Source organism: Chelon labrosus, assembly GCF_963514085.1.
Source record: "Chelon labrosus genome assembly, chromosome: 17".
NCBI classification, from domain to species: Eukaryota; Metazoa; Chordata; class Actinopteri; order Mugiliformes; family Mugilidae; genus Chelon; species Chelon labrosus.
This window is the reverse complement of record NC_140350.1, coordinates 11,017,703-11,037,803: the sequence shown is the minus strand read 5'-3', so window position 1 is coordinate 11,037,803 and position 20,101 is coordinate 11,017,703. Positions and strand designations below refer to the sequence as shown.

Sequence of the window (20,101 nt, the reverse complement as noted above, 5' to 3'; positions counted from 1 at the left end):
GTGCTGTGGTGGTTAGCATCGATGTCTCACAGCAAGAAGGTTCTGGATTCGAATCCAGGCCGACTGGGCCTTTCTGTGTGGAGTTTGCTTGTTTTCCCTGTGTCTGCGTGGGTTCTCTCCGGGTACTCCGGCTTCCTCCCACTGTCCAAAGACATGCTGGTTAGGATAATTGGTGATTCGAAATTGGCCGTAGGTATGCATGTGAGTGTAAATGGTTGTCTGTCTCTCTGTGTTATAGCCCTGCGATAGACTGGAGGCCTGTCCAGGGTGTACCCCCCCGTGACCCTTCACAGGACAAGCGGTTACAGAAGATGAATGAATGATAATATTGAATCGGAAGATAGATGTATCATCCCAGCCCTAATAGTCCTCCATTACTGGGAACCATTGCTTGAGTAGGCTATTCAGTCTGTGTGAAATGAACTGGAAAGATGCAAAACAGTAAAAATACAGCAAAAATACAAGTTAGATTTAATAAAAAAAAAAAAAAAAAAAAGGTAAGATAAGAAAGAGTAAATATATTCAGGGTACAAAAAAATACATAGAGAGTTGATGTACTGAGCTCAAGTAAGTGACTACAGTTTGATGAAAAAACAATCAAAGTAAATTGAGTAGAGTTGAGTGGTGGAGGCTGAATATTCATGTGGATATCATGGTAGAATAAAACCAGAACTGATCTCAGAGCTACAGTTAAGTTTAAGTGATGTTGGTTAACAAATAATTTCGAGATGAACTGTGTCATTTTAGGTAAAAATCATCAGTTGCAATTGAAATTGTTCCAGCAGGGGTATTGAAATGTATCTTTTTGCACTTTGCATAACGTTCGTGCTTAGATCAGAGAGGATGAGAACAAAACAGGGCCATAGAGTTGGTGCAGTTGTTAGATTTGTAACACTATAAATTCAGTTTCTACTTCAAATGCTGTACACTCGTTTGGACTCGAAAATGTCTCTCTGAACTGGCAGGAATCCTTTTAAAAATCCAATAAATAAATAATAGTTGCTGCTAGTAAAGATTTTTGGATACGCTGTGTGTAGTTATAGTACAGTGATTATGTTCTTCTGTAACTCGTGATGTATTTGTATTTAATGGACATAATTTCACTAATATTCTGCTGAATCCAAGAAGAATAATCCATTCCACTGCAGTGCTGTGATATTTTCTGAATTAGAACAAATAGCCTCGACACAGGAAACGATCTGCAGCAGTCCCGTGTTTGTTTATCCACTCCGGTGTGGAGAACGATATCTTTAACTCAAGTGTCGAATGCCATAAAATTCCACTGAATGACCTGATGGGGGCACTGAAATTATGGAAGTAACACTTATTGCTTCCTTGCGCTGAAGGGCGAGCATCATTTTCAGGGTGAGGCATGTTTACGGTTGCCTTGTTAAGGAAATGATTTTAAGATGCGAAGGTGTAACAGTTGGATACGCCAGTGTTGATTTCCTGTAGCCTTTTTTTCACCCCCACTCAAATGTCATTGGAAGAAGACTTTGTTATTTCTCACAGATGGCGTGTGAACACCCAAGGACACCGCACGGCACAGATAAATTTAGAGCCCATTATAGATGGCTAAAGAGAATAAACTTTCTACTCTGTGTTGAGATGCCTGGCCCCAGCCACCATAAACCTATATATATATATGAGTGGTATGAAAATAAATCAATAGTGGCAGTAGATCAGGTCTAGTAATTACTGTAGCATCTTTCAAAAAAAAGAAAAAAACTGCTGTCAATAATCTCAGCTTGACTATTTGTTTCTGAGCGTAAACACAGAACCATTGTCTGGGCGCTGTGGCTCTCATGTTTGACCTTCTCACTAGCCGTTTATGAATTTTCTTTTCTTCAAATGTATTATTTGCTGGAGAACGGTACAGTCACCAGCTAAAGCCTTAAACTCTAGGTGACAATAATCTCCACAGCTTGATGTTTGTCTGTTGTGTTATTTTGAACGTGTAGTTCAAGACTCAAAGAGTTTATTGTCATGTGCACACCGTAGAAACGTTTCCCCGTACAATGAAATTCTTCTTTTGCCGCCCACCCAAATGCCTAATATAAAAAAAATAGAAAAATAGAATATAAAAGATACATATAATACAAAAATATAAGATAACTAGTGCAAATATCGATGTGAACGAAGAAAGACTTGGCATTCGCGAGCGGGGCGAGCAAACCAATCGACTGTTTATTTAATTTGCCACAAAGCCAGACACATGAATTAACACTGTAAACCTTGCCGCAGAGAAAGGAAAACAGCTCCGCGCATGACGGAGAACACGGACTGGGGCTTGGTTCAATTACGTCGACCACAGAGCTTGCATGTGTTTAACGACGGCACTGTCAATAGGAAGTGGGCCGTTCTTTAATCAACTTTGGTTGGTTTGAAAGAAAATGTCACCAGTCGAGGCACTGCCCTTTCTCTTGCTCTGTTGATAACATCTGGTAGCAATAAAACTGAACTTTCAATTTTATAATCTAAATGTCAAGGAAACCGGAGAGCCATATATTAATGCACAAATAATTTAGCAAGTTTCAACTTCAGGTTTAGAACGTCATCTTCCGACGGACGTCCTGTATCTGATGGACCGACGTGAACCTTGGTTACTTTGCAGGTCGGTTTCTTAATATGTTGATGTACAACATAATTAAAACGTTAATTATTCTCATCCTTTGGTGCATGCATTTCAGGAAACAAAGTTCAAGCTTTAACTCACTACAACATACTTTAAGTAGGACGTTTGTGTCCCCCAGAGGATGAATTTATGATTTATGGTTATGCCCTGAATTTTCCTCACCTGCCACAGTGAGATTGACAAATGTGACCTGGTCTGACACAGCTTGCTACAGAATGTTACTACAAGATGAATTATTCATATTTTTCACAAACCCTCCATTGCACTGTTCACCTGTGCGTTAGCATGTTAGCATGCTGGCGTTAGTAGTTAGCTTACGGCGTCGCTGAGCGGCTGAGCAACGACCTCTTAAAATCCATGACGTAGCTGTGACAGCTTTCATGGATGTCTTGGCTAATTAAATGCTATAAAAAGATGCACTCTGCAAAATTTGATCCTGCGGGGAAAGGGCAAAGCCGTACGTCTGCACACACTTAAAGGGGAACTACTGTGTTTTTTACAACCTGGACCTTATTTCTAGCAGAAAATACGATTGTTTACTCACCCATATAACTTTTGTTATATAATGCGTTATTTAGAGGCTGCGTCTCGGTGCCCCAGTCACTCCCGCTATATGGATATACGCTGATCTAATTATCTCCTGAATGAGTGCAAATTACATAAATGTTCTATGGGTGAGTAAAAGATCGCATGTTATGCTAGAAATAAGGTCCAGGTTGTAAAAAACAGTAATTGCCCTATAATGAAATACAGTGAAGTAATTCACTATGCATGTGCTTTCTAACTTGTCTGTATAGGAGGTGTCCACTTGCTCTTCACTGCCTCGCTGGGCCAAAGGTTTATTTATCTTAAGGGGGTTGTTCAAGGGCAGTTATATCATGAAAGATGGCTAATACAGCAAAAAATAAAATGTATTGACAAGCTTGTACATGTTGTGAAAGGAGCATTGTACTTTTATCACATTAAAGATTTGCAACATGATGTAATCAATCATGTATCACTGCTGAATTAAGTCTGTTTTTACAACTTCACAGCAAAATAAAAGTACAAAACCAAATGCTCTAGTTTTTTTAGTCACTGTATTATGTAATAATTAGGGCTGTCGAAATTAACGCATTAATAACACATCCATTTTCTGAAAAAATATATATATTTTTTAACACATCATTAACATCAGGCAGCGCAGACAAAGAGAGCTTTATGAGCAGAAGAATAATAAAAACTTGAAAAAGTAAAAATGACTTTTTTAAAAGGTGATTCATTTCCATTAATTGCAGATTAGCTGAGGAAATCATGTGATTAATCGCAATTAAATATTTTAATCTACTGACAGTTCTGATAGTAATTTATGCACCTATTCAGTGTGTCAATTTAACTTTAAACCACACCAGCCTTAACATCAGATGTGGCAGAAGTTATTTATCATGAAGAAAAGCGTAGTATTGTTAAATAAATGTTACAGTTTGTGGGTTAAGGGCTAGGAGATCATATTACATCAGTGATAAATGATTAAAGATGCCCATTAAACAGAATACATGCAGTTTAAGTAACTACTTTATGTTTCTGAGCACCTATGTCCACCACTGCTGAAGGAATGCCTGCCCATACTACAAAGCCAAAGTATTTGTTCCATGGTTTTGTAGTCTTAGTCTTTGTTCAGGGGCTCTGACACACTTGTGCTTCCATTTCAGCACATTCCTTCGCTCTCCTGTTGCCTTGACAGGCTCATCAACAAAGAGGCAGGTCTGAGGTTGGCATTTAATCTCAATGACCCCTCCGCTAAGGCACAAGATGCAAGTAACACAAGAGCTGGATCATCTTTAGATAGGAGAACAGAACTGATGGATAACCCAGAAGCGTCCAGGTTGTGTGTGTGCGTGTGTGTGCGGGCGGTCTGGCACCGCTGCCATGCTCCACCTATCATCTTGTTTCCAGTTTCTCACTTGGCAGTTCTTTTGTTTTGTTTTTTTTGTTTCCACATCCAGCGCACACAGAGGTTTGTCAAGATTGTCAGTGCTGTGTGGCCGCACATGGTCGTGTTTTGTCCAGTTGTCCGTCACTAATCCGGCAAAAATGTATTAGCATATTTACGCGGGAGCGGCAAAGACAGAATTTTGAGCCAGCCCGTGAAGGAAAGTGAATCCTTGACCTTGACCTTTATTGTGCTTGCAAAGCCAAAAAAGGCTTAACCATGCGTTCAGTTTAACTTTAAATCAAGAGATTCTACTGTTACACTGACTTTTGATTGACCAAGCAAAGGTGACTTGATGAGACTACCCAAGTGTAAACGTGGTAGCCATTTTTTGGAGAAGTATTACAGACTCAATACTGGACCAAGCTCTCGTCTTGTTGTGACGGCACATTGCATTCAGGGTGCAGCAGGTTTCAGGGACGCCAACCCCCGTGCTGCAGAAGGCATTAATAGCACATTGTGTGTTATGTGAACTGTAGTCAAGGCCCAAAACCTTACACTGCATTGGTATCACGGCAGTATTTTATGAGACAGCCAGCGACAATGGCACTCTCAGAGTATAACACACTGGAATGTAGTTGTAAGGAATAGAGGATCAAAACACTGCTGCGCAATTGTCTTAAGTACGTTTGTTGACAACACACAAACAATTGGAAAGCAACTGCAAACCTATGTCATTGCATTTTATAACCCTTTTATTTTTAAACGTGCTGTTGCTCTGTAGCTGTCACGTCGCTGGTGTGGGCAGATGTTGCAGTTACAGCTTCAGTTGAGTTAGCAGCACACGCTTTCCCCGTGAATGTTGGCTTGGTGACTCGTGAAGCTAAGGTGCAGAACGAGATATACATTCATGCTTAAAGGAGAATTACCGGCGCTCCGCTGGATCGAAATATCTCCCGAACGACTCCAAATGACACCAAAGTTATATGGGTGAGTAAACAATCGTATTTTATGCCAGAAATAAGGTCCAGGTTGTAAAAAAAACAGTAATTCCCCTTTAAGTTAGATAAGGAACGCTAATGTGTGAAGTTACTTGTTTTTTTTTCTTCTTGGTTTGCCTTGCAGTCGTAGCGTTGTAAAAAAAGAAAATGAACAAATCTCTGTCAATATGTTTTCATGTGAATCACCCACTGTCGCTGATCTAATCAGCAGCTTTTAGCAGGGGACCCGATACGCACCAAAATGCATTTGAAAAGTGCAGCTTTTTAAACCAAGTCTTGTTTGCAAAGTGACTGAATCCACTAACCTCAAATAAGCAAAGTGATTTATAATTTGCAGCGGCTTCTGCCAAGGATCAGTGTGACCTTCTGAGTGTTTGTCTAGAAACAGGCCCTCCATCTAAACAAGCGGTGCGATGCAGGGTTGTACGTCTTCAGGTGTGCTCGTTTTTGGTTTCGCTCCCAAATAAGTTTAAAAAACTCTGGTAAAACTCTTGGCTTTAAGGCCCAGTTTGCAATAAACCAGGATTACCCTTCAAAGCAAATTGCAAATTGTCCAAAACATGTTATGACAGGACATCTGTAATGATATCAGTATCATTGATTAATGACGCCCTCCTGGCTCCATGTGAGCACAGAACCTCACAATAATACCGCCACATTTCTAAGCTAGTTTTTAATCTCCAATCATTTTACCCGCACATTTCAGTAACATTTTCATCCTGAATATGCATGAACTCCCTCCACTTAAAAGTCACAAGTTTGGGTGGCCACAAGGCTTTGCATATTTCTTTGGTTAATGTATTATTAGTCACAGTAAGCCCCTTTTTTTTCCCGATTCCCAAAGGAGGGGGCCTGCAGTGGCTTGATTTTTGTCAACAAAAGAAAATAACTACACAATAATTAGATGTGTGCACCTTCCCGCCTTAAGCTGCCATTTTTTATAAAGCTTTACTGAAAAACTCCATAGAGCAGCAGAAAAAAAAAGAAGAAGCGTTTTATTAAAGTGCCTCTACTCAAGGGAAGTAAAGTGCGTGCGCGTGGGTGTGTGTGTGTGTATAGGGGGCTTGCTCTCATAAAACAGCTGTTGTACCAGTGTGTGTCCCCCTCGAAGAAACTGCTGAGATGAAGAAACAAACAAGCCCACACCACTGCTATTAATAATTACTGAGCAGCTCAGCAGCTCTCCAGATTATTAAGACACTGAAGATAAAGTGCTGTCTTCATACTGTGCGTTTAAGTCTTATATTGCTCTGACCTGTGTGAATAAGTGAGTCCGTGGTCTGAAGTGGGATTTATTATATATTTTTTTCTTTAACATTGGTTGCTCTGGGTGACCGCATCCAGCTTTATACGTGGATATGTTGCCTTTTGCCTTATATCAAATGAGATGCTCGCGAAAATGCCGCTGCCCCCGTGGCGAGGCGTCACTAAATAGAATGTGTTTTTCTATCTTCTGGGGGCAGGGGGCTGAGGACGTGTCACAGCGAAAGTGCACTTACCATGGCTCGCAGTCAAGAAGCCATAGCTAAAGGGTGATAAAGATGACTTGGCCAGCATCAATCTCTTTATTAGAAAGTAATGGTCACTTCCACTTGGGGATGTCTAACACCTAAGGGCCACTTTGGTATTGATTGCTTGAGCCCATCGTGATTAAGATCTTGGCAAACGCTTGCTCTTGGTGAGTGTTCGGGGGGGAGGGATGATGGCCGGGAGAGAGCGCGGGCCTCCAGGAGCAGCCGTCCTCTGATTCGGTGCCAGTTGGAAGTATTTCCCTGACCACAACCCTGCAGTCTTTACACCCATTCAACTGCAGAGCCTCTCCCATAGGCGTTATCACCGCTGGTTGTTCGCTCTTAATTATTGCATTTCTTCGAGTGCCCAACCCCAAAGTCAAGTGCTTTCTGTCCACACATCTGCAAGTCCTCCTGTGCAATTACAGAGACATGCAATCTGTTGCATACAGTGGGGAAATATTGCAAAACCACATCTTTTTCCAATCACCAGGCGCTGTTAAGGACTGAGTGTACTGTAAGCTTAAATCTGCACCGGGAGAAATGTGTGTGTGATTAATGTGTGAACGATGTACCACACATTTTTAAGTAACCACGGGTATTTTCCAGAGATAGTTCCTGCTTTCACTAATAGACACAGTAGCTCAAGGTGTACATCAGACTTATTCGCCGAGATCCTCCCACTGTGATGTTCCCCCCAGTCTGCAAGGTGATATTTCATTAACGCCAGTGACTAAGACCTCATTACCCGCGCTTCCCTTGTGGACAAAGAGGGTCTCAAAGATGGAGGATGGCCATCTGGAAGTCATCAAGGGGGACCACATTGCAGAGCGGCAGAGATAACCGTTTAGCTTGCTGTCCAGAGTACCAGCATGATCCATTTCATGCACATCTGGCCTCTGGTTCCTAACTAAAGTAGAAATTACACTGTGAATGGCGTTGCCAGCGGCGGCTTATTCCAGGCTGCTGTTTGATGCCGCGTGACAATATATTGAGTTTGCTCCTGTCATTTTCTCAGCATCCACCCTGCACAGATTTCCTTCAGACCAACTTCTTCCACTTTGCATTCATCTGTTGTCAAGACAACCAATGACAATATCATCTGCGAGGCGTTCAGAATGCTTTAGCTCTCCGCGGTCATGTGGCGTTTTAAAAAGACTGCAAAGCACCTGATCTATAAATACATTTATTGCCTGTGAATCACTGTTACGGCAGTGAAAATAAAGAGGACATTTGTTATGTGCAACCCTAATTGACTGGTTTGAAGAAGGAAAGAGTTTGACATTAGAATGAAAACACCTTGCTGTCTGAACCGTCCATGCACTAATTAAGCCTGAAGTGATCGCAAACATCTACTATTTTCTCAAGAGGAAGCAAATGTGATTGCAAACAACAAAGACAGGCACTTGAAGTCCAATTCCAGTGCATCCCACAGATACTTGATCAGTTTGGGATCTAGTGAATCTGGAGGGCAGATCAACACCTTCTTCATGTTTTTTTTTTTTTTTTATTATTATTATTTTTTTTTTTATTGTTGTTGTTCCTAAACTGTTTTTGTGTGTGTGTCTGTGTCAGGCTGCATCCTGCTGGGGATGGCTGCTGTCATCAAGGAGTGTCATTGTTGTGGAATAGGGGTGTCTGGTCTGGTCTAGGTGGATGGCACATGTCTAAGTAACATCCACAAGAATGCCTGGACCAAAGGTTTCCCAGCAGAACACAGCAGATGATCCAGTACTGATGGTCAATTGGTTACCTCTGTTAGTGGCGCTAATATTGTGGCTGATCAGTGTATATACAGTATAGTTTTATATATAATGACTACTATTGATATCGTTCCGAGAGACAAGATGGCATGCACCAGTATTTCCATTTATTTCTTTTTCAAGCAAACAGAGATCCAGCTGTCATTGGGTGAGAGGTGGACAGGTCACCAGTCATTCACACTCACATCATTCACACCTTCAGAATCACCAATTAACCAAACGATGAAGCCGGAGCATCTTTGCGACTATCTTTGAACGTGGTCTCCATGACAACTGATCCAACCACATCTGCTGTTGAAGGCCAGATGCTTTTGAAAGCACATAGACCAAAGGTCATTTGATCAAATGACTATTTCCAGTCACTGTTTGTTTTGCAGTGCATCACCTGCCAACGTCGGCAAGCGTCGTCTGTTGTACTTGATGCTCGGACAGGATATTCGCTTCGACAGTGAGCAAATGCAAATAATTTTTTTCCCCCCCCAACAGCTAATCATTGTAAATACTGCAGTGCGGAGTTATGGTAAACTATGCTTGTCAAATAAAATCAATTAATCAGCTGAAATCCAGCTATGCTCTCAACACATATACACACTTGAACCATCCAACCTTACGTCCTGCTTGAGATCCACATGAATATAACGCCAGAGCTGAATGATTTTCACTTTTTAATGACGCATATCTGATTCCTCAATAAATCTTTTCATATCCACTTGTCCGCGAGCACGTTGTTGTCTGTCTCCCTCACTGGAGCAGAATGACCATTTGCAGATTTAATAGCGTTGTCGGATCATGAGCACTTGTGCACATCAACAGTGTATCCACGGTCGAGATAAATGGTGAGAAATACCCATGGTCAGTTTCACGGATTGTCATGATTTGCAGCAGCAGGTTTGCAGCATCACACCGATGCCGTCTCCTGTCCTCTGCTGAAAGTACGCTGCAGTATCCTCATTTATTAACACAGTTTGATTGACATGTGCGAAGGATTGCCTAATAGCGGTCATTACACTGATTATGATTATTACGACCAGCAGGTCAGTCCTATGGAAAGCCGATTAGCAGTGACTTTGCGCCATACTGAAGACGTTCACCCGTCACTCTTTTCTCACCTGCACTCTCGCTACCCCAATTAGCAGCAGATAAAATGTACTCGGTTGTCTTCAAGCACATTGGGAATCTCGCGCTATCTGAACCCCCAAATCTGCTTCGCACGACAGAATGTCAGTTTACCTCGAGGTAGAGGAGTGAGACTGCGCTGAGTAAATGTGTTTTTACAGCAGCGCACCGCTTCACACCGGGTCATGCCAGGAAGCCGTCCAGTCTGCTCCAGTGAAGTCGATGGAGTGGGGGAGGCGGGTGGGGGGAGGGCGCTTTGCTCAACGACATCTTGACAGTATTTGAAGCGGGATTGTCACTTACCGCCCATCATTTCCCCATGGCCCCCTGATCCAAACCACCCAATTAAAGCCGGCTCGATTACCATTAGTTCAGGTGGACGTAATTATCGCCAAGTGGGTGAGATGTTGTTTTCAGTCGTTTTGTCATTCTCTCCTCCTTGTTTACCTCACAGTTAGCCACAGCTGCCACATGCGCGCTTTAGCCGGCAACATGGTTCGAGCATCAGGGGTGGCGAGGAGAAATGTGTGTATGTAATATCTATGCCGTTTAGCAAGGCATCACCTTATCCTCCAAAGTGGTCACAGATTCCTGTGTGTGTATGAATTGTCATAACAACAAGACTCACCAGTATATAGAGTAAAAAAAATACTTTATTTACCAAATTAACATGCCAAATTAAGAGTCAACCTGCGAAACGTGGGAGTTAGTAAAGTCAGTGGCTTGTGTACGGTGTGCACGAGTGGCGAGTATGTGTGTGTAAATGTTGGAGGCTACATTCGGACAAGAGGAGCAGAGAGAGGCCGGTTAGACAGGCAGCAGGACCTGTGTAACCTTGACTCACCGAGCATTACGGGTGCTCCAGATCACAACACTCGGGCGCCCGCAGAGCACACAAACAGAGGTTGCTCCCATATCATGCCCCAAGAGGACGCCAGGGGTCACGACGGAATAGGTGGGTAAAATGCAGAGGTCGGTTTCTCAGCATGGGGACAATACAGATTCTTCTTCTTACACAGGTACTGCTGGCAAAACTGCTGCTTGATGCTTATGACATACTGTACGCCTGCGGTCGGTTGTCTCTCAGTCACTTCTCGTTTCAGTACCTCCTAGATTTTTTCCCTCCATATTCCCGCAGCCATAAAAGGCGAATTCATAAAACGTTACGGTAATAACTCTATTTTCACTGGCATACTCCTAGCTGCTGTTTATGTCTCCGTGCGTCGATCCCCTCTTGCCAAACCATCATATCATTGTGGAAGATGTGAAATACCACTCCTGTCCGCAAATCATTTCTTTACATTCTGGCCTCAGAAACGGAAAACTCGCGTGACCAACCCTGTGAAGTTGTTAGGGCAATATGTTAACAGGCAGTCGTCTAGTTTAATCTCTAGAAGTTATTTAAAGCAGCCATGTCCCCACCATTTATTTTTCAGATGCTATCTGTTATTTATCGTCTTGGCATGAAAGACTGACTAAACAGGTGTTTCAGATGGAGAGCCTTAGATGTCGTGCCGCCACAGGGTGCTTTACCTCGCTCATTCATTCGCTTGAGCTCTTTCAGGGGAGATGGGGGGGGGGGGGGGGGGGGGGGGGGCGGAGCAGTTACGTACAGTATATGGCCTGTACAGAGGTGGAGCCTCTGTTATAAGCTGCAGTGCTCCGAGCAAGTCAAGTGACGTGATTGGAGCTACTTTGGAAAGGGCTTCCTGGAGGCTTGTTGTTCTGGATTCTGACAGCTTACACTCTTCCTTTCAGGGTCTGGACTTTAATATATCTGTGTCACGACTAAAGCACACCTGTTTTGGCCCTACAGAATGTTGCAATAAGCTGGCAGGGAAGAACTTTATTCAGTATTGTGTCTTTAAAATTCATATAACACTATATAAAACTAAACACCACATATTTTCACATTTTCCTGTTGTCATAATCAGATGTAAAATAGATTTTGATATTCACTGGCCAGGCAGAGCTTCTTGAGGCCTTCTAAAGCACAGACGTACTGTAAATTACTAACTTGCGCCACGGGAGTCAAGCTAATTAACGTATCATTATTCCTGCCACATGACTCCCTCAGTCTGAAGATACACATGAATGTATGATTATGTCAGGCGCTGATGGCAATTTGCTCGAAAATGTGCAAATCTTAACAGCTGTATAGCATAAAAGGGGTAAACTGGGGGTGTTTTCAGTTCTCTCTTATGGTGCACATGCACTTGTACGGCTTCATTATCTGCACTCTACAGACAGACTGACCCATTGAAGTAAACTTAAAATTTTAGGTTTAAATGACGGAGGGCTGAGAGCTGTAGCAGAATTGTCCTAGGTCATGATATGAAGGGGAATCTTATGTTAAGTGTGTTAAGACACAGGGGGAGGCATTAACCCTCAGATCAAGGAAAATCCAAATTCCAGTCCAAACTAAATAAAACTGAATGAACTCAAAAAGGGGTTTATTCCAAAAACAGCATCAAGAAAAGCTCCAAATGAGAACATCCATGAGGTGGGGAAGGAATGAGAGAGCTCCAGAATTTGAAGTGATCCTGATGAGGACATTGAGGTACGTTTGCAGCCACGCCCAGCCACTCCGAAAGACATGTCTCCAATTAGGAAGGCCAGAACACAGGAAAAACAGATGAACAGGGAGCAGAGACTGCTATGAGGCTGTTTTAGACGGAAAAACTCACAGTAATTAGGTTAAACCACGCAAACATGCCTTCTGGCGATTAGCGGAGAATCAGCTTCTATACACATCCACAGTTTGTTTAATCAGGGGTTGTAAGTACGGCTCAACAACAGAAACATCTTCAATGCGACAATGAGGGATTACTTATGTGGTGGTCCAAAAAAAGCAACAGCTGGTATTACGGGTCTGACATAAAGTGCTAAATATTTAACTTTGCTGCAAATAGCATAGATGTCAACAGGTTACAGTAAATCCCTGTGATTTCCTACGAACAACCAATGGGTACTGTGATTTTGGATCGGATGGCTCACTGTATGATAACTGTTTTAACTTTGGCATTTAAAAAGGTCATTTCTGAAAGACTATGCATTATGTAATATGATAAATAAACCTCAAACCCCTATTGTCCTAAAGAGTTTCTTACTATCAGGACTGAGATTTCACTTGACGCAATTTGTATTATTAAAGGGGAACTACTGTTTTTTACAACCTGGACCTTATTTCTGGCATAAAATACGGTCATTTCCTCACCCATATAACTTTTGTGTAATTTGTATTCCTTCAGGAGATAATTAGATCAACGTATATCCATGTAGTGGGAGTGACTGGGGCACCGAAACGCAGCCTCTAAATAACGCATTATGTGGTCGGCTTGTTTACCTGTAATTTGCTACTGCTTTGGTTCGTCCACGACCTCAGAGTCGGAAAAATATTCAGCCATGTTGCAAAAAAACTAACCTGGATTTGAGCTTACGCCATGTTTCAGTAGGAAATTCGCACAAGTCTTTGTACATGAGGCCCTGTCCTTCTTTAATTTTAAAACAGACAATACAGAGCCATGACCAAAAAAAATAAAAAATTGTGAGAGAATTGCAACAAGAGTTCCTGACCAGGGTCTGAACTGGGATTGTGAAGCGTGGGTCAGCTACGACCCCAACCCTGAAAAGTATCAGAAATGTTAACATGAAGATAAATCACTTAGCAAAACCAGAATTATTGCCACATTAAATTCCAAATTTACATGAATTAACTGTCAGACATCGCATTTGTTACCGGGCTTGATTAAATATTGCTCATCTGTAAACCAATGTAAGCCTTTTGGCATTACAGTTTCCAGAGGATTATACTGGCATTGTGGTACAGTATGGGTATGAGGCAAAGGACTTATATAACGACTGTGACTCATTGGTTTAAAAATATCCCGTTCAGTTCACCTGCGTGCTTATGAACTATTCCATATTCCACCGTGTGTCTGTCACAATTCACTGTGGTACTAAACCGAGATAGAGTATAATGAAACACATCACCTCAGTTTTCTTGCAATTCCCATAGGATGCCATGACAACCACTGTGTTGTTCTACTTTTTCCCCAGTTTCACCTTGATGCACAGCGTACACCCTATGAAGGTACAGGTCGTTTAAATTGACATATATATCCAGGTAACTTTTCTTTTTTTTTTTTTTTTTTTTAGAGAAATCGGAGCATGTGTGTCTATCACGATCCAGTTATTTTAACACAAAAGGACTCAGGACCATATGTCCAAACATTAAAAAAACACACAATGCAATCAATACAAAACCATGGCACCCAACAGGAAAGGAAATGCAAAATAAACAAAGCAAGAACACTCTTGAACCACTCTCTTTTTATTTTTATTTGTTACTTTATGAACCGTAGACGGAATAATTCTCAGAGGTTGTTAAAATGAAATCACTGTAATCAAGCACTGATTGCGCCGAAGGAGCCAGAGTGGGCCCGACGCACGATGCACGCCGATACCAAACAGATATAAGCTAATAAATAAATAAAAAAGGCTACACATGGCAATCTGTAAATGTTAAGCACAGGCTTACAATGCGGAATGCTTAGCCAACGTTTGCACATATTCATCTCAGGATAGCATCTGGCACTATTATAGGCGGCGTGGCTTCAGAATGAAAATGAACTGAATAGAAATTGGAAATGAATAGTGTGAATTATAAACCATAATATATTCATTGTGTGTGAATGAGACAAAGCTGGAGAATTGCTGTCGCTCAAGGTTTGAGTTTATTGCCATCCACGCTTCTTCTTCTTTTTTTTTTTCCTGAATTTGTTGCTCAATAATAAAATAGAGGTTTTATGTAACAATATGACTATTTGATGGCAACACAGTCTCTCCCACTTTTGTCTCTCCCTCGCCTGCTTTGGTTGAACTAACCCCCCCCCCCCCCCCCCCTTGAAGCAGAAGATGATGTGTCTTTATGATTTATAAGAGACATATGTGTGAAGCCTTGACATGAAGTTGTCCATACGGTATGTCATACCATCCGTAACTCACTTATTATTTCTACTTCTTTTTCATCTGTTGGCATTTTAATGTTTTAAGTCACCATCAGTGACATGACATTTGAAACCGCAAGAATGAGCTGCACATCGAGGAAGCTTATTTTGTCGCACGGCCCCTTGTCATTTCAAGGTTACTTAAAGTTTGTGGTCTGTTTTTATTAATATGCGTTAAAGTGACTCGAAACACAAAACCATATAGTATTTTCCATTTAACCAGTAGTGGTACTTTTCCCCAACCTAAACCAAACTACCGAATGAGAGTCTGGATGACAGCCTTATTCTAAATGTGTGCTTTGCAAGGACTCCGTTCCCAAACCACCTCAGCTTTAACACACTGTAATTTGGACAACAGTGCTGTGTCAAAGTAATCTCAAAGTGCTGTGTCAAAGTAATCTCAAAGATGGGGTTATAGTAAGATATAATAGTGTGAGAATGATTGAGAATGCACAGAGTCTGCACCCGAGACTGAACTATATGACTGACACATGAGCTGTTCATACGCAGAAAAATGTCTTCTATGAAGCAGGTCTGTTTACAGATTGTGAGCTGGTTCCTGTCCACTAGAGGCTACAGGAGTAGTAGTGGATTGTCAAAATGTACTGTAGCAGTAGCACAGTAGAAAGGAGCCAGAAAACCTGCATTGTTAGTTCATTGACTACCTGTTATACCATATCATGCTAAAAGGCTATTTCCATACATGTCTGAGCCTTCTGGAGAAGGTGCTCCATGGTCTCTCTCTGGTGGAGAGGGTGGTCAGGGTTATCCATGATCGATAACAGTTTGCTTACATACAACTCCGCTGTCCTCCATTCACCCTGTTTTTGTTTTTTAAGGAAGCATTTGTGTTGTTGCGCTAGTGCTGCGGTTTTCTAAGTAGGGGGCGCTCCCCGCTTTGGGGATAAAGGAAGGCAGCTGAATGAGGCTCAGCCCAGAATGACTGTTCGTCAACTCAAAACGCAATTTCCAAAGCAAAGAAAGGAAAATATGAAGAGGCATCTACGTCGCCCTCTGTTTCAACAGTACAACGGTGGGTAACGAGGAGAAACCACAGCGTGTCTAAGAATATGAGTTTCTGACAGTTTGAAACCAAACAAGTTAAGACGCCACTTGGTGACAGCACATCCAGAGCATAAGGACAAGCCAGTTGATTTCTTAAGGGAACAAAAAAAAAAACTTGTGCACAACAGAATAACTTTACAAAAGCTGCATCTGTGTCTTCAGATGTTCAACTCATCTCATATAAAGTTGCCTACAGAGTTGCTCAGTGTAAAAAAACAAAACAAAACGCACACTACAGCAAAGAAGTAATACTTCCCGCTGCTATCGATGCAGTCTCAACAGTGGTTGATGAAGCAACAGCAAGCTAAAAGCAATTCCTCCACAAATATACAATGCAATCAGGAGGCGCATCTGTGATACGTCAAAGGACGTAGGAGAGCAGCTTAATGACAAGGTGCGAGAAAGCCACAGCTTTGCTCTGCAGATGGATGAAGCGTCTGACAACAGCAAAGACTGTTTACTGATAACGTACGTCAGACATGTATACCAGTGTCGAACTGGAGGGGTTGTGTGGGGTAAAGATATTCTTATCTACAAAATAGGTGTCTTGCAGAAAAACTTTGGGAACCACAGCACTAGTGAAAACGTGCATGCGCTATAGTAACGGTGCTGGTTTAAACGGTACTGGTTTAATATTATGAAGCGTAGCTCGGAGGTAGTGCTAAAGTGCAGACACAAGAGGAGGCAGGAACTGGAAAAAAAAAAGAAATGAAGTCCATGAAATGTACAGATTTCGAAGAAAAAGCTCCGCCATGAAAACACAGGTCATCCAAAGAACCAAAAGCTAGACAAAAATTCTGGAAAGCAAGAAACAGGACGAAGAAGAAACACAAGGTACACAAACAAGCAGGCAACTCAAAGATAACTCAAACTTCAATGGCAAAGTCCAGCCTGCCTATATATACACACACACACACAGGCTGAGGGGTAAACGACACACAGGTGAAACTAATGGGGCAGGAACACACGAGGACAACCCAATCATGTAATCAGAGGGTAAACACAGACAGGAAGTCAAGCAGGACAAGAAACACCAAGGAAGAAGCTTACAAAATGAAAACAGGAAACGCAAGGAAAACCAAACAGGGTCACAGGAAATATTCAAAACTCAGTCTCATGAGCGTAAAAAAGGTTCTAAAGTAAATACAGTGACAATACACCGATCAGGCATAACATTATATTATTATCCTAATATTGTGTAGGTCTCTCTTGTGCCTCCAAAATAGTTGTGACTCATCAGAGAATGGACATGGTCCTTCTGAAGGTGTCCTGTGGTGTCTAGCAGCTGAATGTTGTTAGTGGGGGGCTTTGGGTCCTATGGGCTGAGGAAAGGGGCCTCTGTGGATCAACCTACAGATACTTGATCAGTTTCGGATCTAGGGAATTTGGAGGCCAGGTCAACACCTTGTGCTGTTCTTCATGTTTTTTGAGTTGTTCCTGTGTGCGCCGGTGTCAGGCTGTCATCCTGCTGGGGATGGCTGTTGCCATCAAGGAGTGTCATTGCTATGGGGTGGGGGTGCCTGGTCTGGTCTAGGTGGGTGGTACATGTCTAAGTAACCAGATCCACAAGTTTCCCAGCAGAACATTGAATTGTCATAAGATGGTCAAAGTTATTTACTTCACCTGTCAGTGGTTTTAATTTTGTGGCTGATCGTTGTAGTCAACAAGTTAATCGTCAAGCTTTGTCAGTAGTTGGTCACCATAAAATATACCAGTAATTAATTTGATCATCAGTAGTTTAATATCACATATTAAGCATGAATTCAAACAGTTGTCTGCTCCCAGCTTCTCAAGTATAAATCATTCCTGCTCCTCCTGATCTATGATATTGAAAAAAAGAAAAAAAAAAAATAATCTGTTGGGCATTTGAACTGTTGGTTGCACAAAACATGCAGTCTTAATATGCCAGCTTGGGCTTTTGGGGATTGTCTTGGAATTTATTTACTATTTTGGCTACAAATGTGTATCCAGAGAAGCCACGAGTAACAGAAATACCTCAGAGTGAGCTGCCCACATACGTACAGCATTATGACATATTAATACTGTCCAACAGTATCAGGGGATTTGTATTTGCGGTGTCCATTATGTTAGTCCAGTGGCGGATCTAGGATTTTTCTGAACAGGGGGCCGTCAAGTGGCCACGATATTCACCGAGGGGCCAAGTATTTGTGCAGCATCCTCGCACACAGTTTTTGTTCATGTTCAAAGACTCGAATGGAATTTAAAAAAAAAAGCTTACACGGCAAATTCTCCTTACCAATTTTACATGCATTTTCACTGCACATAGACAAAATACTCACAAACACACGCGGCATGTGAGAAAACCCAGCATTTTAAAGTGAAACCTTTTTACTTTTTCACAAATACTGTCAACATCTCTCCCACGCAAACATACACAAAGTTCCAAGTGGGTGACCACTGTACGTTTTGCTCTTCTAAAACAGCATTATCTTTCAGTTTTTGTGAACCGTCTCACAAATTCATTCACGTGTACTGCTTTTGCTCATCGGGACTCAATGCTCAGCACCCCATGATGACTCAAACGCTCATCTGTCAGTGTTGTAGACTCACAGTGAGTCTAATTGATAAGAATGATAATAATAAAAAAGACTAATATGGAAATTTAATTAGCTACATGCAGGGTAGCTAATTTCTTTCAATGAGATCCATGGTCCTACTTAGATTTTTTTTATCCTTTCCACGGGGCTATGTTTAATGCAAATGTAAACCCATTTGGCTCTCAACACCACTCAAAGTGTCCGTCTCTGACGTACCCAGACACAAAGTGCTCATAACACAGAGCACCGACGGAGAAACAACTCACTGGCAAACCATTCTAGTCACAAACTTGTCTCTCTCTCTCTCATTCTCGCTCTCGCTCTCTCTGTCATGTTGAATGAGATTTATATGTTTGCCGCTTCTCTGGGCTTATTTGGACAGGAGGTGGACCGCAGCCTGTGTGACAGGATTTGCGCAGGAATATTTTAAGTCATATCGTAAAAAAAAACAAAAGAAAAAAACAAACAAAAAAAACTTGGGATATCAGCAGAAGGAGCGACAGTGAGAATGGTTCATTTTTAAACTATACATCGTGGAGGTGTTACAGCGCAGCCCAGCCAGATTGGCTCTGGTGTCTCCTCTCCTGCGCGCCGCCTACCTGGCGAGAAGATTTGGATTAGGACCGATGAACAGGGTGTAAATAATCTCCACGGGACCGTTTGCGAGACAAAGACAGCCTCATTGTTGGTTTTTTTCAGTGCCCGTGGGGATTTTTTATTTTTATATATATATAATTTTTTTTTTGTTTCTCCACCACTGACGGCTTGAGGACAATGTCTGTCCGGGGATACTCTGTCGCTTTTTCCAAATGCACAGTTCTTCTCTCTCTGAGGATTTTGCTTCTTGTGCCTGCAGGGTTGCCGGTCCGCAGCCAAGGGGATTCTCAGTTCGACAACAAAGTGATGGACAACATCACGGTCCGACAAGGAGAGACGGTGCTACTCAGGTGAGTCAACATATTCGTATTCATTTCATTATTTTTATTTATTTATTTATTTATTCATTTTTGTCCTCATCTCGCTGCTGCTTCTGAATTGTAAAAGTTGAGCTCTACCTGCGGGGCTGCTGTTGTTGTTGCCTAATTTAAGTAGCAATTTACTGTTTGGTATCGAGAGGCTGGACAAGTGTTGTCTGGTTAATAGTGTAACCAACGTTGTAAAAAAAATAAAAAAATAAATAAAAATAACAATAATAATAATGGGGGTGAGTGGGGGATTTCAGAGGATTAGACTTTGGAAAACACTCAATTCCAAAGCGATACTCTGTTAATCTTCTGCAGCTGTTAACGAGAGCTTTAGTGGTTTTGATTGTTGTGTAGTGGCGCAGAACTAGAGGTGGTAGGGGGGGAAAGTGGTGTTTCTGGAAGGAGGGCAAACAGAAAACCAGTCGACAAGTCTCAGCTGGGGACTAAGGGACAGCGTGTGTGCGTCAAGTGCGTGTGTGTGTGTGTGTGAGAGAGAGAGAGAGAGAGAGAGAGAAGGGGGTGTGGGGTTGTTAAAACTGCGGTCGCAGAAATGGATTGACTTGCAA

General features: G+C 42.0%; 1 protein-coding gene across 2 annotated transcripts in view; it reads left to right on the top strand.

The window, feature by feature from the left end:
• Positions 1-20,101, top strand: part of ntm (neurotrimin) — a gene marked incomplete at its 5' end in the record, with an annotated part of 356,763 nt that overhangs the window by 226,530 nt on the left and 110,132 nt on the right. Inside the window, one exon of one of the 2 annotated variants that reach the window (XM_084564421.1) lies at positions 19,427-19,517. In XM_084564421.1, the coding sequence (XP_084420547.1) occupies positions 19,427-19,517 (91 nt within the window). Of the gene's footprint in view, positions 1-19,344; positions 19,518-20,101 lie in introns of those variants that run through there. The other variant, XM_084564420.1, reaches the window with a different exon arrangement.